Source organism: Dipodomys spectabilis, unplaced genomic scaffold, assembly GCF_019054845.1.
Source record: "Dipodomys spectabilis isolate Male_0828 unplaced genomic scaffold, ASM1905484v1 ptg000050l, whole genome shotgun sequence".
Lineage (NCBI taxonomy): Eukaryota > Metazoa > Chordata > Mammalia > Rodentia > Heteromyidae > Dipodomys > Dipodomys spectabilis.
The window spans coordinates 11,028,915-11,051,512 of NW_024870727.1; the positions used below are offsets into that span (position 1 = coordinate 11,028,915).

General features: G+C 39.0%; 1 protein-coding gene across 1 annotated transcript in view; it reads left to right on the forward strand.

Annotated features, from left to right (window-relative positions):
- Positions 1–10,074: 10,074 nt before the first annotated feature.
- The window catches only part of Wdr49 (WD repeat domain 49), a 121,950-nt gene continuing 109,426 nt past the window's right edge, over positions 10,075–22,598 (forward strand). The window contains exon 1 of the mRNA XM_042678861.1: positions 10,075–10,263. Coding sequence (XP_042534795.1) covers positions 10,075–10,263 — 189 coding nt within the window. The remainder of the gene's footprint in view (positions 10,264–22,598) is intronic.

Consider the following 22,598-nt stretch of genomic DNA (forward strand, 5'->3'; position numbering starts at 1 on the left):
CATTTAGTAGGCAAACAAATCAGACTAACAGATGACATTTCGTAAATTGTTTTATTGTCATTACCATGTTAGGGAATACAATTTCCTAACTAATGGTACTCCCTAAAACATTCAGAGAGAGAGAGAGAGGATAAAAATAGGGGAATAGAAATTTGGGCAACTTTAAAATAATTTGCCTTGTAAACACACTAAGATGTTTCACCATAATTAAAATATTTGGCTTTAACAAGGGTAAGGAAGAGGGCAAATATTTCAGAAAACCCTTCAAAAGGCACACTGCTTAAAAACCTGCACACTTGAACAGGACATTATTACTAAGTGGAATTCTAAATTAGAAAGCTTGAATTCAAGTGGAATCAGCCTTATTGTAGGGGACAAATAACGGACTCGTGGTCCATTTTGCTTACTTTTTGATTTCTGTTCGTGTTTAACCTCTTTGTTTTACCTTGGCAAAGTTGTTTTAGAGAGTTTTTATGAGTTTTGACAGTGACATTTATGTTCCAGGTAGAAGTGCTAGGCTGTTCCCAGATGTGTCACAAAGTTCTTAGTGAACAGAAGCTTCGTTATTTCATACCAACTCCAGAAGAAAAATAAAATAGCCACCTTTCTAAAACCAACTTTGTCCAAGTATTTAAACATCTGCTTTTCATGTATAGTTATTCCACGTGTGTGCACACTAACACATTTCTTAACGTGTCCTGTGCTCCCTCCCTGTGCTCTATGGGACGTGTAGAGTCAACTTTTTCTGTGCCCAGGAACCCACATGAAAGCAGCTGCTTCTAGACTGGTGCACACACTACTTGCTCTGCCTAATCCTGCTTCCTGTTTTGCTCTTTAATCTGAGTAGTAGCTATCATTTGCTGGCTGTCTCAACTCTCCTCAATGTCGAATCCTAATTTTGATCGCCAAGATTGAACTCCCTGTCTGTTCATGCTGTGACAGCCCTTCTTATTTTGTGGGTTTTTTGTTCTTGTTGTTGTTTTCCCTGGCAGTACTAGGTTTGAACTCACACTTAAAAAGCAAATGTCCTTTCAAGCCACACCTCTTAGTCCACTCTTGCTATAGTTCTTTTTCAGATAGCCTCAGGCCTTTTCCTCTAGACTGTCCTTGGGTGGGTTCTTCCTACCTATGCTTCTGACTTACCTGAGATCACAAATTCCAGCACTCTTAGCTTGTGTTGTTCTGTGTTGTATGTGGGGCTTTTCACCTGGGCTTAAACTACTACCATCCTGATCTCTGAGTAAGTAGCTGGGATTACAGGCATGAGCTATCAAACCTAAAAGCCACAGCCAGCCCATCTTTATTACTTTATATAAACAATGCTTAAAACAATGGTTGGCCACAAGAATTGCTCAATTGAGGTGTGGGGGAACGAATAACTGCATTCTTTATGGGAGAATGTATTTGCCATAAGCAAATGCTGCAATCCTTACTGATAACCCAATAAGAAAAACCAGGTAGAACAGCACTGGCTGTGGGGCTATTGTAGATTCTCGAGTGATGAATCCAGTAGAATGGAATGATGGTCCTATCAGAGAAAATGTTTGCAGAATTCACAGTCATTCTTTTTGGCACTTAAAGTATGAGTGCAACAATATTGCAGGGGACATGATTTCTTTTCCTGCAGACTTTATAGAGTCCTTACAACTCCCTCCTTCCCCCTTAAATGTAAGTACTTCTTAAATGTAAGCTTAAATCACCTCATAGATCTTGTGATTTTAATCCTTTGATTTTGCAGGTGAAGATTCAGGAAAAAGGTGAGTTTCTTCCCCAAGGTCATGGAATTGGTGATTGTCACAGATCGCTCACATTTCCCCCCTTAATTTAAAATTTGACTCCCTCCTCTAAATTGACACCTCCCTTGATAAAGCCACAAGGTGCACCATTACCATTTTGCATTTTCCAAAACAGGTAGATGACTGCTTTCTTCTCAGCTAACTGCACCTTCTCTACTCCCTGCAGCAGAGCCGAGGACAGTGATTGGCATGGCTGCATATGCACCACTTCCACACAGAAGATCATGCATCTTCAAACAGTGGCCAGAGTTTATCTTGAGAACTACCACACCAAAATGTGTGGAAAGTACATTGAGATGCATCTTCTCTCGACTGGCATTTAGCCTCAGCAATGATTGCAAATCTCCATCTGCATTTTGCAAGATGAGTTCTCTCTGAGCATACTTGGCAAGCACATGAGGTTGAAGTGCCTGGCCCATCTTACTTGGACCATGGCTGCCCCTGTGGCTGGGAGCTAGCGGTGCTGGGTCTGCAGGACCTTTCAGCAGGTGCACCGTGCTCAGGAGCGCTGTGTTCCGGGAGGGAGATTTTATTGTGGCAGTGTGCTCTCTTGGGACTGTAGCTTTCAATCTTTCAAAGTGCAGATGCTTTCAGGACTTTGATTTTTACAAGTCTGAATTCCTTTTCACTGGCTCCCCACTCCCTCTTTTGGAATTTATTTTCTTTGCTTTCCTACACAAAATTTCTTAGAGGAAACAAAAGGTAAAGTGGCAGCATTTTTTTTACAGACTGGGGACTAGCACAATTTAAAAAAAAATACTAGGTAGGTAGTAGGCCCAGGAAAAAAAATCAGTATGAAACAAAAGTGAGTGCAATAGAATATACATATACATATGCACACATATATACACATTATATAATAGGTATATGTATTATATAATACGTACTATGTATATATTATAAGTAGAATACACAGATATGATGACACACCATTACTCTTTCTGTTATCCAGGATTTTTTTTTTGTTTGTTTAATTACTCAAATATTTGCTGCTTACGATGTGTCAGGCTCTAGTAGGAGGTTAATACTATGTAATTCCATTATGATCAGCAACAGAAATGTATTGCCTCTTAGTTACAGAGTCTGGAAGTATGATAGAAAGGAGTTTGCATGGCTGAATGTCCTTTAAGGCACTTAGAAAGGATCCCTTCCAGGCTTCTTGCTCAGCTTCTGATAGTTCAGGGACTTGTGGCAGCAAGACTGAAGGCTTTACACACCCTCCCTGTAGATGTCTATAAATCTGAGCTTCCCTTTCCACTAGTGTATTGGATTAGGGGCCCACCATACCCGTTTGACTTAGGTGACTTGGTTAGTGTAATTGCATATAAGTAAATGAGATACAGAGGGCTAGGGTAGAACACAGACATTTCAAGAGCACCTAGTTCTAGCCACAGGCCCAATTCCAATATCATCATCTACCATGCTCAGTCTACCACATTTGCTCAACTGTCTTCAGGCAAGCTTGTTCTTAATTGAAGTCATAGCTGCATCACTGTGACCTCTATAATTCATGACTATGCACAAGATCCCTTACTGATAGCTGCTTGTGTTAACAGGGAGGTGCCCTGTACATGTTAAGTCATATAAAAATATACAATGAATGAATAAATCAACCAAGAAATATTGACATTGCCCTTTCCAGTTAGCTTCTATTTATGCATACATGATTTTATTTGAGCCTAACGTAACCTTTGTGAGGTATGTACGTAGGAATGATTATTTCAGTATGACAGGAAACTGCGAGGGAGGGTGACCAGCTAGAGTGCAGAGTGGAGGCGGGGTCTCCGACTCAGACCCCCTGCTAAAACCTCACACAGTATCTTACCCCTTTCAGAAACGATTGTTTCCTAGTCAGGGATCTTCTTTTATCCATTTTAGTCCTCTGCTACTTCTGCTAGTGACCAGTGCTTACCTAAGATATGATTAAAACTCTCCACCATTTTCTATCATGAAGCAACTTGCCTGAGAAACTCCCAGTCTCTGCTTTCCTCTCCTCCCCTTCCTTTTTTCCCCTCCCCCTCCACTTACCTCTCCCTCTCCCTCTCCCTTTTCCTCTCTTCCTCTTCTCTTCCTCCTCTCCTTCCCTTTCCTCTCTCCCTTTCCCTTCCCCTAGCTTCTCCTCTTCTTTCTGTTCCTCCTCCCTCCCTCTGTTACTCTTTATCTATACATATATCCCTTTGTTTATATATGTTATTTTATATGTTGCATTATATATTACCTATAATCTATTCTATATACAATATTTTTTATATTCTATATAATATGTAATTGTATATACTTATATAGTCTATTATATTACAATATTTAAGTATATATTCTATGATTACATAATATACCATTATAATAATGTAATATAATATATAAATATATATCTCCCTTTGTTTCCCTTGAGGCTAAGCCATTCACGAGTCCATACTGAATTAAAGTCAACTTGTCATCTAGAGAAAAGCTTTTAATGTGAGATAAACAAAATATGTGATTCTAATATCCATGTGTTCTAGCAGTCAAAGGTCCACATTAAGATAGACTGTAAACACTTGAGTATTTTTCTCTTTTTATTTAAAACATGATTCACACAGGGCTAAGCGGGCGAGGTCTTCTCTGGAAAGATTTTAGTTGCCATTACCCTCTGACTAATCCTGAGGCAGAATTCATTTTTCCAAAAGGAATACACCCAATCATTGCACTCAACAGGAACTGAAATATCCACAGAATGTCACTCTTGGAGATGGATTTAGAACCGAGGGCTTCCTAGAAACAAAGGAAATATTTCTAGAATCTCAGCCTCTATAAGAAATATGATGATATTTTATAAATTGCTTCATTTTGTTTTACAATTACAATATTCTGGTCCCTCTGTGAAATTCTACCTAATTACCCTGAAGTTTCAGGGATCTTGCCTTTCTCTGACTGCTCTAATGATGTTCACTCATATCATGCCTTAGCAATTTACACACAGCCTTCATTTTATTTTTCATTTTCCTCTTAATACCATTCTATGAGATGCTTTCATCTTTATAATACTGGATTATAATTATAATTACAATACTGAAAATTAGGGAATCAAGATTTGAACCTGGTATTGTGACTCCAAATTCTAAACCCCTTTGACTCTGTTCCCTGGTGTGTACTTGCTTAGCATCTTACTTTATGTTTGGAAACTGGGTCAGAATTGACTATGGCCATTAGCAGTAAGGACTGGATGCTTAGATAGACATATTAAATTGTACAATCTAACAGTGACCACACATGGAGCTTTAAGAAGAATCACAGGTTAAGTCCTTAGCAGAACTCGCCTTATTCAAGTGGCATTCTTATGTTATATGGTTCAAAAGGAAGAAATGCTTAATTGTCCTTTACTTCTCTTATCTGTTATATATGAGGAAATATTAAGTATCTTGTAGGGATATCATGAGGTGTTAGTAAAAATGCTTAGTGCAGTCTTAAGCTTATATGGGGATTCAATAATTGTTCATTTCCATTCCATCACATTCTTTCAGTCTTTTCCAAACCTGTTTCTCAGTGGTTCTTTTCAAGCAGTTCTTTTAGGACTGTGTTTTAGTGGTTACACACCTAGATGTTCAATGTCAAGGTGCCTTTGCCACACTATTCTAAAACTTCTAATAGAAGAGAATTCAGTGTTCTCTTAGAGAGGCCACATAAAGGAGTTGGGTGGCCTTGTTCAGGGTAACCTCCCAGTAGGTGGCTTCCTAGTGAAATGCCTGTCTAGGGCCTAGAGAGTCACAAGTGCCTGGCAACAATGACACTGGATTTCGAAGACAAGGGTGTGCTAAAGCAAAGGGTACAGAAGTGACTGTGGCTGGGGATGTCCCACATCATTTGCAAAAATACTTTTAAATCACCAATGGTCAGTACTCATTCAGTGGATTCTAAAAGTGCCTACTGATAAAACCATAGCAGCCTTTTTTTCCCAAGGAAGTGGAAATGATGATGTCAGTAGCTGCAATTTGCTGTCTATTATTTCTCTATATATTGCATGAAATCTATCAATTATGTAGCTAACAAAAATATATACATACCACTGCTTGTTTGGCTAGAATTTTACATAGGATGGTCTATAATACAAAATTGTATATTTACTTATTTAGAATATGATAGTTCATAAATTCCATCTTCGAGTACTTGAAAAGTCTAAGGAAAACTATTAAGAAATCTCATCTCACTTTGAACATTGTTGAGAAGATCCAACAAGGTTAACATTCTGTTGCCTAAGGTCTAGCAGGAAAGTTGTGTCTTGAAAAGATAGAATTAATCTAAAACCAATATTTGCTGTTACATGAGCACAGGTGGACTTTTCTTTTCTTTTCTGTTTCCAAGGGGAACCGGCGGCAAAGAGGAAGCACATATGTTTGCATGTTACATAGAACTCCTGTATGTAAAAGACATGCTTTGTTTCAAAAGTGCTTGGATTTTTTTTTTTTTATTTTGTTGCATGGCTTAAAACCACAATATAAAAATTTGCTCCTCTCATCAATTTTCTAACATCATTTACCCATGTCTCTCCAACTCAGTGCCATCTAAGCTCTCCTTTGCTGATAAATAACTCATCAGTGAATTTCATTTCCCCCAATGTGATTTTACAAGGACTCAAACATCACCAGGCTCTTGTGTTGGGCAATGTAAAATTACAGACATTAGGGAGCTATCACTTCTGTTCTTAGGGAGTTAACTTGATGTGTGAGATACACAAATAACTAATTCTATTACAAGACAGAAAGAAAAAGTACTTTGGTTAAAGTATATTAAAAAATATGCTGTAGTAGGATAGTAGAAGGGGTAATCAATTCTAACTGGGAAGATCAGGGACTAAGGACAGGAGCTAATATTTATTACGAATTTTAAAAGTTGTCCTGGAGCTTTTCCCAGGACTCTGGGAGGAGGCTGCCTTTACAACTGCAGTATTTGTTTTCTGGGGCCATCTTGGAAAGGGCTGGGTTCAAGAGACAACAAGACAGTTGTGGATTACCCCTTTTCTGGCCTGGAGAAACAGGAAATGGGAGAAAGAGTGTGGACTTAACTTTGGTGGGAAACCCTACTGGGAAAGGAACTTGGTTTCAGGTCCAATAAGAAAAAAAATGAAGAGAGAATTGTAGGAGAAGATGAGATGGCTGGAGAATTCTAGGCCAAGACATAGAGTGTTATGAGAAGAGGCTCCAATTGGAGTGGAGGACAAATATGAGGACAAAAATTAGAAGAAAGTGTGTGTGTGTGTGTGTGTGTGTGTGTGTGTGTGTGTGTGTATAGTGGGGGAGGTTGTGTGTCTGTAGTTGCATTGATGAGGATAAACTATGGAAGAAGGAAAGGGTACAAACTTGATAACATAGACTAGGATGAGACACAAGTGTCTTTCTGCTCAGTGGGAAGAGTTTCAATCCCACAGAAATGCCAGTGGACAGATAGGTCAGCTGACCCAGCCACCTTGTGTGCTCACTGACAGCATATGGAAACATGGGCTGCCCCATTCCTATAGAAGAAGGGAACTCCAACAGGTGCTTAAAACCTGCTTTTACCAGGACCCTGAATAAACCTGGGAGCAGGATGGAGACCAGGCATCTCTGTCCTTGTCCTGAGTGATCTCTCGTGTAGTCACTTTGCAGCCATCTTGGAATCCAGGAAGAGGAGGAAGAGGAGGCCCATGTGCCAGGCCTCAGTGATTCTTCCTGTGACAGTGGACATCAGGCCTCCCCTCACAGAACCCCAGCTCCCCAAACTATCTCGGAACATACCTGTGACTTGGGACTATATTTCCTAATTTCTCACCCTCTGCCCCTGATTCTCTCTTTTCAATGGAGGAAAGGGTCTGCACACAGCCAGCCAAAGACACCTTGAAGATGTATGTATTCCCATCCTGCCATCTAATAAGTGTCCTTTCTCTGGACTTCACCGTGTCTCTCTACTTGGCTTACACACAGTAGTGGCCAGACCTGATGCATGGAACTCCGAGTGTTTGAGCCTGGGGGTCAGAAACTCCAGTTGCAGAGCCAGTGTCAATTTGTGTGTCTTCTCTCTGAGAAGACCTGTCAACAGGGAGCACGCAGACCATGGTCATTCTGCGACGTTCCCCAGGGCCTCCTACTGGACCAGCCAACCTTCACAGGTATAAATTAATTGAGTCATGATAAGCAAGGAGGTGAATCTCAGCAGGCTGGGGCTACTCATGGATTTTATAGTCATGAACCTGCAAATACACCATACTGGTACAAGGAAGTTCGAAGCCATTTATGACCACCCACCCAGAGTTATTTTTCTTTCTTTCCTTTCTTTTTTTGTCAGTCATGGGGCTTGAACTTGGGGCCTGAGCACTGTCCCTGAGCTCTTCAGCTTAAGGCTAGTGCTCTACCACTTGAGACACAGCACCACTTCTGATTTTCTGGTGATTCATTGGAGATAAGAGTCTCATGGACTTTCCTGCCCGGGCTGGCTTTGAACTGTGATCCTCAGATCTCACCCTCCTGAGTAGCTAGGATTACAGGCGTGAGCCACAGGCGCCCAGCTGTCCAGTTATTTCTAAGGCCTTTCTTTTCCAGAAAGGAGGCCGTGTCCATCGATTAACTTCTACTGTCATGTCTTGGCAGATCATTATACTTTCCTGTCTAGACTAATGAACACATAATGAGTTGCATCTTTATGGACGTAGCTGAGTAGGCCAGGTAGCTACACCATCTTAGAGTAATGAGAGGAGGATTTTTTCATTGCTAGCAAGTGTGCTACCTGCCTCTTTCAGTGCAGTGTCACATGATGTGGGTTTCCCCACTCTGCTTTCCCTTCATAGTATCTGTTACAAAGGCTAGGTTCTGCTGGCTGCCTATAATCCTAGCTACAGAAGAGGCTGAGATCTGTTGGACAGTGCTAATACAATTGTGAAGGCCATAGACTAATGGTCACACCTGGGAATTGTAGCCTGGCCTCAAACATCACAGGCATAAGGACTGGCTAGCTCATACCACACTGTGCAGTTCTTTTATTTATTTATTTTTTTGGTCCAGTCATGGGGCCTGAACTCTGGGCCTAGGCGCTGTCCCTCAGCTCTTCAGCTCAAGGCTAGTGCTCTACCACTCTTAAGCCACCACACCACTTCCGGCTTTTTTCTTTTTTGCTTATGTGGTGCTGAGGAATCGAACCCAGGACTCATGAGGAATCGAACCCAGGACCTCATGCATGCAAAGCAAGCGCTGTACCACTGAGCCACTTTCCCAGCCCCCACACTATGCAGTTCTAAAACAAAATGTCAGCCACTTGCTTAAGGTAGGATGGGATAACACTGAGGTTTGAACTCAAGGACTTGTGCTTGCTCAGTTGGCATTTGATCACTGGAGCCACAACCTAGTCCTTGGTTTGTGATTTAAAAACATACCTTGAAAAGAGAACACAATTATATGATACCTTGAATGTAAACAGAAAGTAGCAGTTCAAAAAAAAAAGGGAGAAAGATGGTAAGTAATAGACTCTTACTATGTAAGAATAAGTCATACGTTTTTTTTGTGCATGAGAAACCTAAAATTGTAGAATTGCATGTTCTTTTCTTCAACTAATGATGTTGTTTCATAATTCATAACATGCATTGTAAAAGTTGTCTTTACATAATTCTTTAATAAAAATGAGTAAGCTGCCCTCCTCTTAAATTAAAAAAAAACCCAATAACTGACATTTACATTATGCATTCAAGCCTCGGTTCAGTCACTAGTGGTGGAGGGGAGGAAAAGGAGAAGTTTTAGCTGGCTTTATGCTTGTTGCCAGGAGACAGACAAAGGCATCAAGGAGATGAGGCAAACAACTCCACCATGTCGACGGGAAGGTGGCCGTGTGGGGCAGATCCTTCATTGGTAAAGGAACACTGAGTTGTGCCACCAAATGCCCTCAGATGAGAAAACGCAGCTGGAAACTGTGACGTATTCATGTAAGCAAGGGGAGCCAAAGGCATTTTTGAGAAGTTGCTTTTTTAATGCATTTAGATGAGCATCAGAGTTGGGTTTTGGTGTCAGTTGCTATAAACATAGAGGAAGCTTTATACATTTTTAATCGTCAGATTAAATTGAGTAAAAGGAAGGGGGTAATGTGGGGTTCAAATGTAATCTATAGGATCAAATAAGTGAGAAAGGGGAGGGTTTTTGTTGCCAACCAGAGCTTGGACATTTTCCCTCTTAATACCCTGAAAGGTTTGAGCTTTTGGTTTGGGGGAGTTTTGTTCAATGGAGTTTTGATTTTTACTAAGGTACCTGTTGAAAGGGGCAAAAATAAAACCAAAGAAAGTTGAAGTATGCTGAAAAGAGGTGAAACTATTATGACTTACCCAGACACAGCACTTGAGTTAACTAAGGACTCACAGCCTGCGCCAAAGCACTCTGAGAGGAGAGGAGGTGAAAATGACGTTGAAGATTATGACACCACCCTGCTGGAGAACCGGCTCAGTGTGGGTGACTTTGAGAAAATACAGAGTGCCTTTGAGGTAAGTGCTGAGCTTGTTGACTAGAAGGTTTGCATGGCACACCAAGAGCCTGAAAATAAAGCAGAGATCTCTCTCTGCTTTTTAAACGGTTTGTAACGAGTGGAAACTCATCAGATCTGGATTTCACATCATGTGCTGAATTCTTTGGGGGTCGCCAATATTTAGTTCGAAATTAGTACACATGAATAGCACCATCATTACAGAATGGTGATTTCTTAGAAATTAACGTATTTGAGGGAAAGCAAATACTATAGCTGCAAAGGAGAAAAGCCAGGTTTGATGGTTTGAATAGGAAATGGCTCCCACAGACTTCTGTGTTGAAGGCTGGATCCCTACTGGTGATGCTATTTGGAAGAGATTTTAGGAGGCAGGGGTAGTGTGCTAAGTTGTAGGAAATGAATTATGGGGGTGGGTATCCTGTCCCTGGCCTCTCCTTCTCTCTTTCTCTTTCACAGTCTCTCTGTCTGTCTCTGCTTCCTGTCTGCCATGAGAAGATTATTTCTCCTCTAGGACCAAGCAATTGTGATCCAAAAGCTCTGAAATGCTAAGTCCAAAGAAGGAGTTCCTCCTGTGAAGTTCTCTCAGGTATTTTGATCACATCGATGAGGAAAATCACTAATACAGGAGTTTATTAAGGGAATCACCAGTATCAACCAATTATTCTCCCATTTGACATAGAACTGGGCAAATGTAAACATGAACATCTGTTTTATGAAAATCCTCTCTATACAAGAAGCCCACCATCCATACTTCTTGTTGATCTTAGAACAGTGTCATTTTAATTCCATATGGAAAATATACCTGAAGAATTTCAATACAAATGAATAACTTCCTTCAATTCATATGAAATTTGGCAACTCTGAATAAAGAAGAGTATACATCAAAGTGATTTTTAGTTTCAAATAGACAAGAAGTATCATTTGATGCTGTAGAATTTAAGTAGAAATGAGTTTCCATCCTTTCTACTTCAGTATGGATGCTAAAATATATCAGAACTTCATAAAGTTCTCAGTGGGTGCTTGGAGTAGAATCTGTATTCATTTGAAGCAGGTTTGGAACATTTCAGAATGCAACCTAGAAATTAACAATGTGTGAAGCTTAACAATTATATTGACATAATTTGCACACATTTTAAGTTTTAGTTATCCATCTAAACTCTGCTAAACATTACATTTTGCATAACTATTTACATTCTACCTGCATTAATATATTGTCTTCTCTATCATTTTTAAATAATAGAATCTACAATATTTAGCAGCAAAGACAGTCTCTTATACTGTTCTCATTTTAGTCTTCATGCATTTGCTATTCATCCATCTAACCCTCTTGTTCTGAAAGATTTCAGTGTTACTCCTGCCCAATGTCACAAATGAATCTGGCAGATTTTGGTAGACACAGCAAACATTTTGACAGCTTGCGGACAATCAGGGAAATGTAACAGCAGATTATGACAGCTTTGACACTGGAATGAACAGAAATGTGGCAGTTTAGTCCTGGTGCTGAGAACACAGAGGATTTGAATTTTTGTGTCTATTAAAGAACAAATGTTATTATAGTCGTGTGAGTGAAACTGCTCCCCAAGGTGAAGGGTGGGCATCTTTTCAAACTACAGATTAGCAGCCAAAGTGACACTGGAAAATCCAGTCACAAGGTGATTTTTTTTTTTTTTTTGGATGTCATTTGTTCATTTTGCATGAAACCTTTCAAAGTTGGACCACTGACTTGGAAATTACCAGCTGATACTAATGGGCCAAAAATGGAGAAGAGAATCTGATTCAGAGCTTCCATTGTAAATAGAGGATCTACGATAGCTTTTTATAAAATTGAGAGAAGGGCTTTTAAGAAAAAAGTCCATCCATTCTTAACATATTCAACAGCCACAGAATGGAACCATCCAAAGCAATTATGCAGCCTGTGGGGGAAGGGAGGCCCTTGAATAAACATGATTTGCAAACACAACATGAACATCTAGAGATGATACAACCAGACAGTTCCAGGGGAGGCCAGCCCATCTGTCATGAAGGAAGCCATGGCTGTTCTTCAATAATGTCTGGTCCAGAACTAAAGACATGCTCTTGACAGTTGTACAAGATTCCACAACCAGATTCCTGTATCTTTTATTCTACTTTGTTTGCTTCTGCTTTTATACAGATTGTATACAGCAGAGATAATTATAGAGCTTAAATAATAAAAAGTTAAAAACCAGAATGTTTAGCCTTAGATTTGGCAATATTTTATATGTCCCCGGTGAAATATACTTTACCCTTTTAATCTTAATATAATATTTAGGGAAAATCCAAGTAATTACATTTCATCATATGAAGAGATAAATAAGTTATGCTCAGTTGGTGTTGAAGAGCTAGAAATCAGACTTCCAAGATTTGCAAAAACAGATTTGTCACATACCTTGTGATTATGTGCAAATTAATATCTTTGGATCTCAGTTTCCTTTAGTTCTAACACGAGAATAGTTGAGTTTTGGGAGGATTGAGGAAAGAACTTAGAAACCCATTGGTTCATAGAATGAGTGGTCAATTGACATGAAGTACTATATATTTAATTAGTTGAGGTTGAGCCACATGACCTCTAAACTTGTCTTGATTCTAATGTGTGTATTTCTTTTTTTTTTAATCTCTTTCTTTCTTTCTTTCTTTTTTTATTGTGAAAATACCATACAGAGGAGTTACAATCACATGGGCAAGATAACAAGTTCATTTCTTTTTTTTTTTAATTTATTTTTTATTGTGAAAATACTGTACAGAGGGGTTACAATTACATGGGCAAGATAATGAGTACATTTCTTATCAAGCATTGTTGCCTCCTCCTTTGTTTCCCCTCCCCATCCCTTCCCACCCTCCCCCCCGCCCCCCCCACCAAAGTTGTAAAGTTCATTTTTGACATAACAACTTGTACATCTCATTGTTGCAACGGATCCACCTGTATCCCTATTTAAACGACTTGTTTTTCCCCTTCCACTCCGCAAATTATACCGACATAATGTGTGTATTTCTTAAGGGAAATTAAACTTCCAACAACACTTGCTATTGTCTCCAATAGTACCAAAGGTGCAAAAGCAATATTCTCATAGAAAAGTAAAAAAACACATTATTTTTCCCTTTCATTTTATCAGTAGCAAAGCATTTTAATTGGTATCTTAATGTTCTTCTTTGACGCAAAGAAGTTGCACAAGTAGAAGAACGATAAAAATAACAGGTGGATTTCATTTTTTTTTCAAGTAATGATGTCAAAGGCCTTCTGTCAGCCAGAAGGGACTGAAAGGTGCATTATTCATAGCACTGCACAATAATAGCCACTTCAACTTTCCTGTAGAACTTGAAATGCTTCAAGAAATGACATGGTCTCTGGATATTTATATCATTTTGATGTCAGCTGTGTTTTGTATTCTCTTAGAAACCACAAAAGCCAGCAACAGTATAGAAAAGAGTGGTTGTTGTGCTGATTTTATAGGAATGATGAGTTGTAAAAATTATTATCTAAAGGAAATGAGATTTTTGGAAGGCTCCACTGCCTATATATATATATATATATATATATATATATATATATATATATATATATATATATAAAGTTTCTTGTGCATGATGAGCTATGTAGGTGTATGAGCATTTCTTGTTTGCTCTGTTGTTGATCTCTGGGTGTCAGGATATTCTTTGTCTGTTGCCTGTTTGATCTGGGATGATAATTTGCCCTCTACTGCTAGGCTGTCTGGATTGGGTCCTGAATTGCTTCTCCTAGCAACTGACTGTTTCATTTCCTGGCATGTGTGTCCTGGCTCAAGTTGTGGGTTCAAAGCCAGGTGCTGGAACTACTTTATCTATGGCATGTTGCCATTTATCCAAGCTCTGACCAATATTTACTTTTATATCATTATCAGAAATATGTAACACATTAAGTATTTATGCTCAAAGTCAAATGGTTCAACACAGTTTAGTGTGAGAAAACAAAAATCCTAGCAGGAAGTTTCCAAAAACTGTCCAGTAAGAATTCTTTGAACAGATCACTTGGGACTGAATGAAATCTAATCACCACACATTTGTGCTACCTTACCTCAGATGCCCAGAAAGTTCAGAAGGAGATTATAGAGGCCCTAAAACTGTGCCTGAAGAATAGCATTCCAGAATTTATCTTTGATATCTGCATACAATTCCCCAAATGCCTATAGACAGGTTCTCCAACAGGATCTATGAACTTCTTTGTCTCAACTGGAAAAACTGAGGATTGACACCTTGCTAGCTAGACTAGTCTTTAAGAAAATTCAGAAAGTTAGCTGTGGTTCTTTCCTACCTTTCCAATATTTGTGCTTCTTTCCAAACAGTCAGGTTTCCTCACAACTTCTGAAGAACCCAAGTTTGATCAACTTTCTTTTTGCTCAATGCAGTTTACTAGTACAGTAGCCAGGGATCAAGCTCAAGTGGATATGTCCCAAATTGCACAGCGGTTCTTGTTCCTTGATCCTTTCCTCCCCCCCAGACATCACCATTTTGATCAAGGAAGTACAATTACTCATTCCTTTCACTCAGAACATTTAGATTTTAATCATTTCTCATAAAATGAGAGAAAGCCTGTGAATATAATTTAATTTTTGTACGTAATATTGCTACTTAGAATATGGAATATTATGCTATATAATAACATTGTTATTTTTTATTTTTTAAATTTTATTTTATTGTAAAGATGCTGTACAGAGGGGTTACAGTTACATAACATTGTTAATTTTTAAAAAAAATAATATTTTCTGGGGCTGGGAAGGTGGCTCAGTGGTAGAGTGCTTGCCTTGCATGCATGAGGCCTTGGGTTCGATTCCTCAGCACCACATAAGCAGGAAAAAAAAGCCAGAAGTGGCGTTGTGGCTCAAGTGGTAAAGCGCTAGCCTTGAGCTAAAGAGCTGAGGGACAGTGCCCAGGCCCGGAGTTCAGGCCTACGACAGGACCCAAAAAAAAAAATAATATTTTCTAATTTTCTACACTAGAAGCTAGATGGCTATGGCATTATGCGATGATACCCTATGAGACCATCATTGTGAATGGGGTCCATTGTTATTCATGCACCACATTGTGTAGTGCAAGGCTGTTGCCATGGCTTCAATATGGACATTGAACTCTCTGTGAGGGAAAGACTTGGTATCCACAAAGGGAGTATTGGGAGGTTCTGTAGACTCTTAAAGGATGGTGCCTGGTGAGAAGTCTTTGGATCATTGAGTCTGTACCCCCAAAGGAGATTGTACAACCCATCTCAGTCACTGTTTCTTGGCTCATGATGTGAGCTGTTGGACCAATGGGGCCATACAATGGTGAGATTGAACCTTCTGAAGTATGAGCCAAAATGAACATTGCTTGACTTCAAAAGAAGCACGCCTCAGGCATTTCATTGCAGGATGTGAATCGGACAAACACAACCATCATTAGTAGTTTAAACATGATAGAGATCCATTCTTGATCAAATAAAGTGGAAAGCAGATAATTCTAATTGGTAAACATCTTGCAATAGGGATTCTGGTCTCCAGGCTCTTTCTGGTTCTGCCATCCAAGTCTTCCATGATCAAGCCATTAGGAATGAGAGGAATATGGGAGAGGATGGTGAGAAGAATTTTGAAGGCCAGGCTTGTATCCTATTGGATAGAACTCAATTATGCAGCCAGATCTAATCACAAAGTATACAGATGTATGTGTCCAAACAACCTCTCATCCATGATCCTCTTAGAGTTTAGTGCTAAGAAAACTTCCATCTCTTCTAATGGATCAGCATCATTCACTATATAATTTTATGAGCCATGTACCCAATTGTGTTTTGTGTTTTATTTTAGCTCATAGCTAAATCTAGTGTTCAACGGATATAACCATTCTTGATTTATATTTTTTGGAAACAATTATCTACTATTTTCATTATCTGACTCTTGTTTTTTTATCTATACCTTAACACCTTTACTGCCTGTGTGCCTTCTGTTGTAACTGAAGTCAAACCCTGGAAATCAATGGAGGAGAAGACAATTCATAAGGATGTAATACCTATCAAATGTGAAAAGATTTTTATAAAGTGCTTTTGAAAGCATGGTATGATTTGATGCTGTTCATGGGGGCAGGGCAGATGTATTTATTTCTTGGTTGCTTGTAAAAAGGTAGCGACTCAAATATACTTCATTAACTTCCTCATGGGGCAGAGTCAGAACTCAGAGGTAGACTGTCAACTTCCCAGCCCATTGTTGGGCATGACTCCAAGTAGCTACAAGATAACTTTCCTTTGGGAGGCTGTGCTGAGAAAAAGAATCAACCAGAATAAAGTATTAACAAAACAAGCCTGTTAAGCTAATGGAAAACAAGCTCTGTACTCTATTAAGTTGGAGTGGATACACAATCAGCAAATAATCAACTACTCCTACCAAAAAAACATCAGTGCAGTGACTCTTGCGGGGTGCTGGTGGCTCACTCCTGTAATCCCAGCTACTCAGAAAGACTGAGATCTGAGGATCATGAATCAAAAGTCAGCCCGGGGAGGAAAGTCCGTGAAAATCCATGAGACTCTTATTTCCAGTTAACCACCGCAAAACCAGAAGTGGAAGCTGTGGCTCGAGCTGGTAGAGTGCTAGCCTTAAGCTCCAAACAAAAACAAAAGAGCTCAGGGACAATGCCCAAGCCCTGAGTTCAAGCCCCAGCACTGACAACAACAAGACTTTTCAAAGAGCATCTTTATGGAAATGTATGAGAAAGTGAACAGGTAAAGCTTCAACTCCCTTCTGCAGCAGTGTATTCTGCAGTGTATTCAGCAGTGTTGGTTAATCCATCTCCTGCTCAACAAAAGCAGCAGTGAGAGTATTGACTCCCAGCTCCCATAGCACAATCAAAACATGGATTTCAGATGGCAGCCAATCAGGGGAGTTTCTTGGGTTCCTCTTCCCCCATCACGTCCTCACATGAAGGTAAGAGTGGACGGACAAATTCCACATCCTTGCAGCTGACACAACTGTGCATGGCACAGGACTTCTTTGGTGATTTGGTTTGCCTTGTTAAAATTCTCAGGTGTTGATAGCAAACAGTACATGGCCAGCTTTCAAGGAAGTGGAGTTGTGCGCCAAGGAAGTCTGTCTTTCCAGATACTTCTAGGAGCCTTTGTGCTGACTTTGGGGGCAAGTTCCATTTTGGGGCCAGCAGTCACTTCATGCCTTTTCCAATTCATTTGTGTACTTTTCTAACAATTGCTTGTTACAATTAGCCTAGATCAGTGGAAGCAATGAGAATGCATTTAATGTGTGTGTGTGTGTATGTGTGTGTGTGTGTGTGTGTGTGTGTGTGTGTGTGTGTGTGTGTGCGCGCATGCGCACGCGCAACTAAAGTTTGATCTCAGGGCCTCATACTGACTAGGTAGGAGTTCTACCATGGAGCCACACCTCCATCCCATTTTTGTACTTGTTTGAGAGATAGGGTTGCTATTCCTGATGGACATACTTGCCTGGACTCTAGTCCTCCTATTTTAGATGCATGCCACTGGGCTGAGTTATTGGCTGAAATGGAGTCTGGCAGACTTTCTGCCTGGGTTGTCCTTGAGCTGTGATCTTCTTAGCCTCTCAAGTAACTAGGATGATAGACATGAGATACAATGCTTGGCTTGAGCGAATATTTTAACCTTGAACTTTAGCCACAACTGGACCAGAGAAGACACTTTTTATCAAGAAGGAAGAACTAAATAACAATCACCATTGGCATGCATTTTTAGTGGCATGCAGTCAGACCTATGTACCAAGGACCTCAGATTCTTCATTTCTTTTAAATAACTGTATTGGACTATGAGACACCAAATATTTCACTCATTTGAAGCATACAATCCAGGTTTTTTTAATCTATTCAATTATGTATTTTTACCACAACTACTTGTAGAATATTTTCATTGACTTTAAAAGAAACTCTCCATTCTAGCTACCTTACTTCAACCCATCCCCAGAGTTCCTTCATTTTTGAAGGTGTGATATACAATCTAAACTTTTCTAGGTTCAATATACCATTATTTAATAATCTTACAGATGCATGAAATTCTTGTCACAATCTTATAATTTTCATCAAGTGCATAGCAGTTATTTTAAAAGTATATGTTTAAGGCTGGGTGCCAGTGGCTTATGCCTGTAATTCTAGCTACAGGCAGAGATCTGAGGACTGCAGTTCAAAGCCAGGCTGGACAGGAAAGTCCATGAGACTCTTAATGTCCAATTAATCACCCCAAAGCCAAAAGTGGAATGGTGGCTCACGTGGTAGAGCACTAGGTTTGAGTGAAAAAGCTCAGGGACAGTGCTCAGCCCCTGAGATCAAGCTCTAAGAACAGCCTATGCATGCACACATGCATATGCATGTGTACACACACACTCTATCTATCTATCTATCTATCTATCTATCTATCTATCTATCTATCTATCTATCTATCTATCTATCTATCTAATCTATCTATCTATCTATCTATCTATCTATGTTTATATATTATCATGAAGCTCCCTCATCCCACTTGTCAGCTTAGCAAAAGAGATGACAGTGAGTGAGCTCATTTGGGACCTAGTACAGAGAATTGAAAACTTCCAGGACCCAAGAGTAAACTAAAGGATTACAATCATCTTTATTTAAGAGATGAAGATAGATGTATTGATCTTGCTTTCCCCTGTAGCTACAATTCCATTCAATTCACTTCTACTTCATTGGAAACTTAGTTGTTCCATTTTTGGCTGGAGAGATGTTCATTCTGAAGTTTCAGTTTCAGGGTTTTCAGGAGCCTGTGTAAATAATAGTCAGGACACTTTAACTCCATTTGAATTTGTGAGTTCTTGAATCATTGCTAACATAGTGTAAACACAAATTAAAACCAACCAAAGCCATTGAAGCTAGAAAAAGCAGTGCGATGAGCCCTGGCTGGCTGACTGGTGTCTACTGCGCTTTTGTTCAGTCGCTCATGAATGTGCATTGGAAGATGAAAATTGCAAGGGTGATAAAAACTGGTACATCTGCTCTGAAATAACTGATCTAATCTTCTGCTCCAGAAGATGATCATGAGCGTTGACAGCAAATGCTAATACATATTCATAGCCAGTTTATGACCAAGGGAAATTGAGGCAGGCCCAGCAGCCTGGAGCATGAGAAAGCAGCATGTTAATTTGAAATTTAATTACAGAGATAGAAGGGAAAGGGTACATTTTGATATTGTATACTCACTCAACTGTCACGGAACATTACCCCAAAAATCACGCCTCATGTCTGACAAAAGAAATATTAATTTTGGAGAAGTGGTTGAGAAGTGTAGCAGGTCCTGGAGAAAACAAGATTGTGTGATCCTATTATAAATTATGTTTCTCATGTGGAGAACAGGATGCATCGCAGAATTCTAATGATCTGAATCAAAAGCATGAAACTTCCTGACAAAGAAAAGAGTTTTGGTTCCTGTAGGATTTCTTTTTAAAACAACATTTGTATTATCTTTAAGCAGTTGTACAAAGCAGTTGCTATTCAACAAAGCAGTTTACGAACATAATGCATCTTGATCAATGTCACCCCTTTGGGACATTCCAATCCATCCCTTCCCTCACTTTTCTTAATTTTATAGCGTGTACATTGGATTTGTTATTGCATTCTTCCCCCTTCTCCTCTTTCTTTCTCTACCCCATCTCACTGACCCCACCCCGACCTATTCAAGTAGCTGTTTCTCTGTGTTTATTATTTTGTTGAACTATGATTTTGCCTTTCAAAAGACTTACATTGGTTGAGTTTTCCCCTAAATAGCTGTATTTCAATTTTTATGTTTCTGTACACTTGCCTATGACCCAACATACTTGCTTGTAAGTTTAAAAGTTAAATCTAGCTTCCACATATACAGAGGGAAATATGCGACCCTTACCTCTCTGGGCTTGACCTACTTCACCTAACATGTTCCCCCCACCAGATCCTTCTATTCCTTTGCAAATGATGTGATTTCCTTAGATGTTTGGGTTGTTTCAGCAAGCCTAAAGTCCTCATTGCGCTTAAAATGAAAGCAATAGTTGATATGATATTCATGGTATTATTACTTCCTGGTAATCTAGGGCCATGGGTCTTTTGTCATGACTGGCACAACTAGGCTCTCACTGAAGTAACAATATTTGAAAACTGATCTTGTTTGTATTGTTCAAAGTGAGTGCTAAACATTTAGGATGTTATTTGCCATGAAAGGACTCTTAATAAGTATTCATCAAATGAATAAATCTAGCCCATATTGTTTTCTTGTGGGACATTGTATACTAATGAGTCAATGGAATGAATGGGTAGGGGGATGGATAGATGGATGGACAGATAGACTGATGGATGGATAGATGGATGGGTGGTTATCACCATTTGGCATTTAATTCTAGGATCTGGAAGCAAATATTCACCAATGGATAAGAGCCGTAGACGTTAGGTCAATGATATCCAAACTCACTCCCAGGCTTTGAAGACGGAGAAGAATATTCAGAGTTCTGGCCAAATTGGGTGCTCCTTTCTCCATAGTTTTAACCTAGGATTTATACTCTTATTTCACATAAGTCCCTAATTACAGTGTAGAAGAAAGGAAGAAAATATTTTAAGAAAAATATAAATAATAAGAATGTATTGCTATTTTAAAACCACGTAGGGTTATACAAGAACTACTTTGTATCCATAATTGATGATTCTTAAGAGCAATACTGAAACCTGGTGAGGTTTTTTTGTTTGTTTTCATTTTTGTATGGACAACATTATGTTTTGTTGATGAAATGTAAATTGGTTCAACCTTTTTAAGGAGGATTTGACAAGACATATCAAAACAACATTGAGATTCCACCTCACTCCAGTTAGAATGGCCATTATCAAGAAAAATAACAATAACAGATGCTTGTGGGGATGTGTCCAAAATTGGATGCTACTACATTGTTGGTGGGAATGTAAAGTCATCCAACCACTCTGGAAAGCAGTATGGAGTTTCCTCAAAAGGCTAATCATAGAGCTCCCCTATGCCCCAGAAATTCCACTCTTGGGCATTTACCCAAATGAGCACAAACAAGGCCACACTAAAGCTACTAGCACAACTACGTTCATTGCTGTATTATTTACTATAGCCAAGACATGGAATCAACTAAGATGCTCCTCAGTGGATGAATGGATCAAGAAAATGTGATATATATGAACAATGCGATTCTATGCTTCTATCAGAAAGAATGACATTACCTCATTCATAAGGAAATGGAAAGACTTGGAAAAATCTTAAGTAAGCCAGACCTAAAGAAACAAAGGCTGTCTGTTTTCCCTCATTTAATAATTAGTAATGTCTAGGAAGTCCTAGCAGATGAGCAGAATAGCTCAATAGCTATGTACATATGACCATATAAAATTATATTACTTGAAATGAGCTACAAGATATGGAAACAAGAAGGTTTTTTTTCTTAGTGTACTATATGAAGTTATTATTTTTTCTTTATTTTTCTCTTTGGTTTACCTCCTGTTGGTACCCTTTGTAATGTATATAAGTTTATCTGATTTGGGGATGGGAGGCAGAATCTCAGAATGGTGTGAAAAAGGGCAAAGGGCAAATCAATGCAACAGTGATACTCACAAGACACTATGTTGGATATGAACTTTACAATTTGAGGGAAGGGAGTTGAGTGGGAGGGACAATGGGAGAAAATGAGGGAGGGGGAACAATTTTCTACAAGAATTATACTCATTTCCTTACTTATGTAAGTGAAGCTCCTGTGTATATCACCTTTATGATAAAACAATGCCATAAAAAGCTTTTAGAATATGCATATCTTTTGTCTTAGAAATGTTCCTTTTAGGGATTATTTTCCTCAGGAATGAATTATGCAATCAAACAAAGATGTTTGTATAGGACTATGTTATATGAAACAGTAATACACTGGGGATTGTTGAATGTTATAAATAACCTTGTGTCCTCTCCATAGACCATTATGAAGATAAAGAACAATGGCATCATGGTATAACTTAAGTGGATAAAGCAATCTGAATGATTAATGCATTAAAGCACTACTTGGTAAACAATACATAGTCATTTTGATTTTTGTCTAGAAAAGTATCCGAAAGGATGACATATGTGGAATATTTTAATTTTTTTCCTCTGTACTTTCTTTTCTAAGCATGGGATATTTGTTAAAAATAAATACTTTAAAAAGTATTTTTTAAAATAAGTTTGATTAGTAAATTCAAATGTTTCCAGTTCAATTGTGATCTTTTTTTTTTTGGGTCCGGTCATGGGGCCTGAACTCTGGGCCTGGGCGCTGTCCCTCAGCTCTTCAGCTCAAGGCTAGCACTCTACCACTTGAGCCACAGTGCCACTTCCGG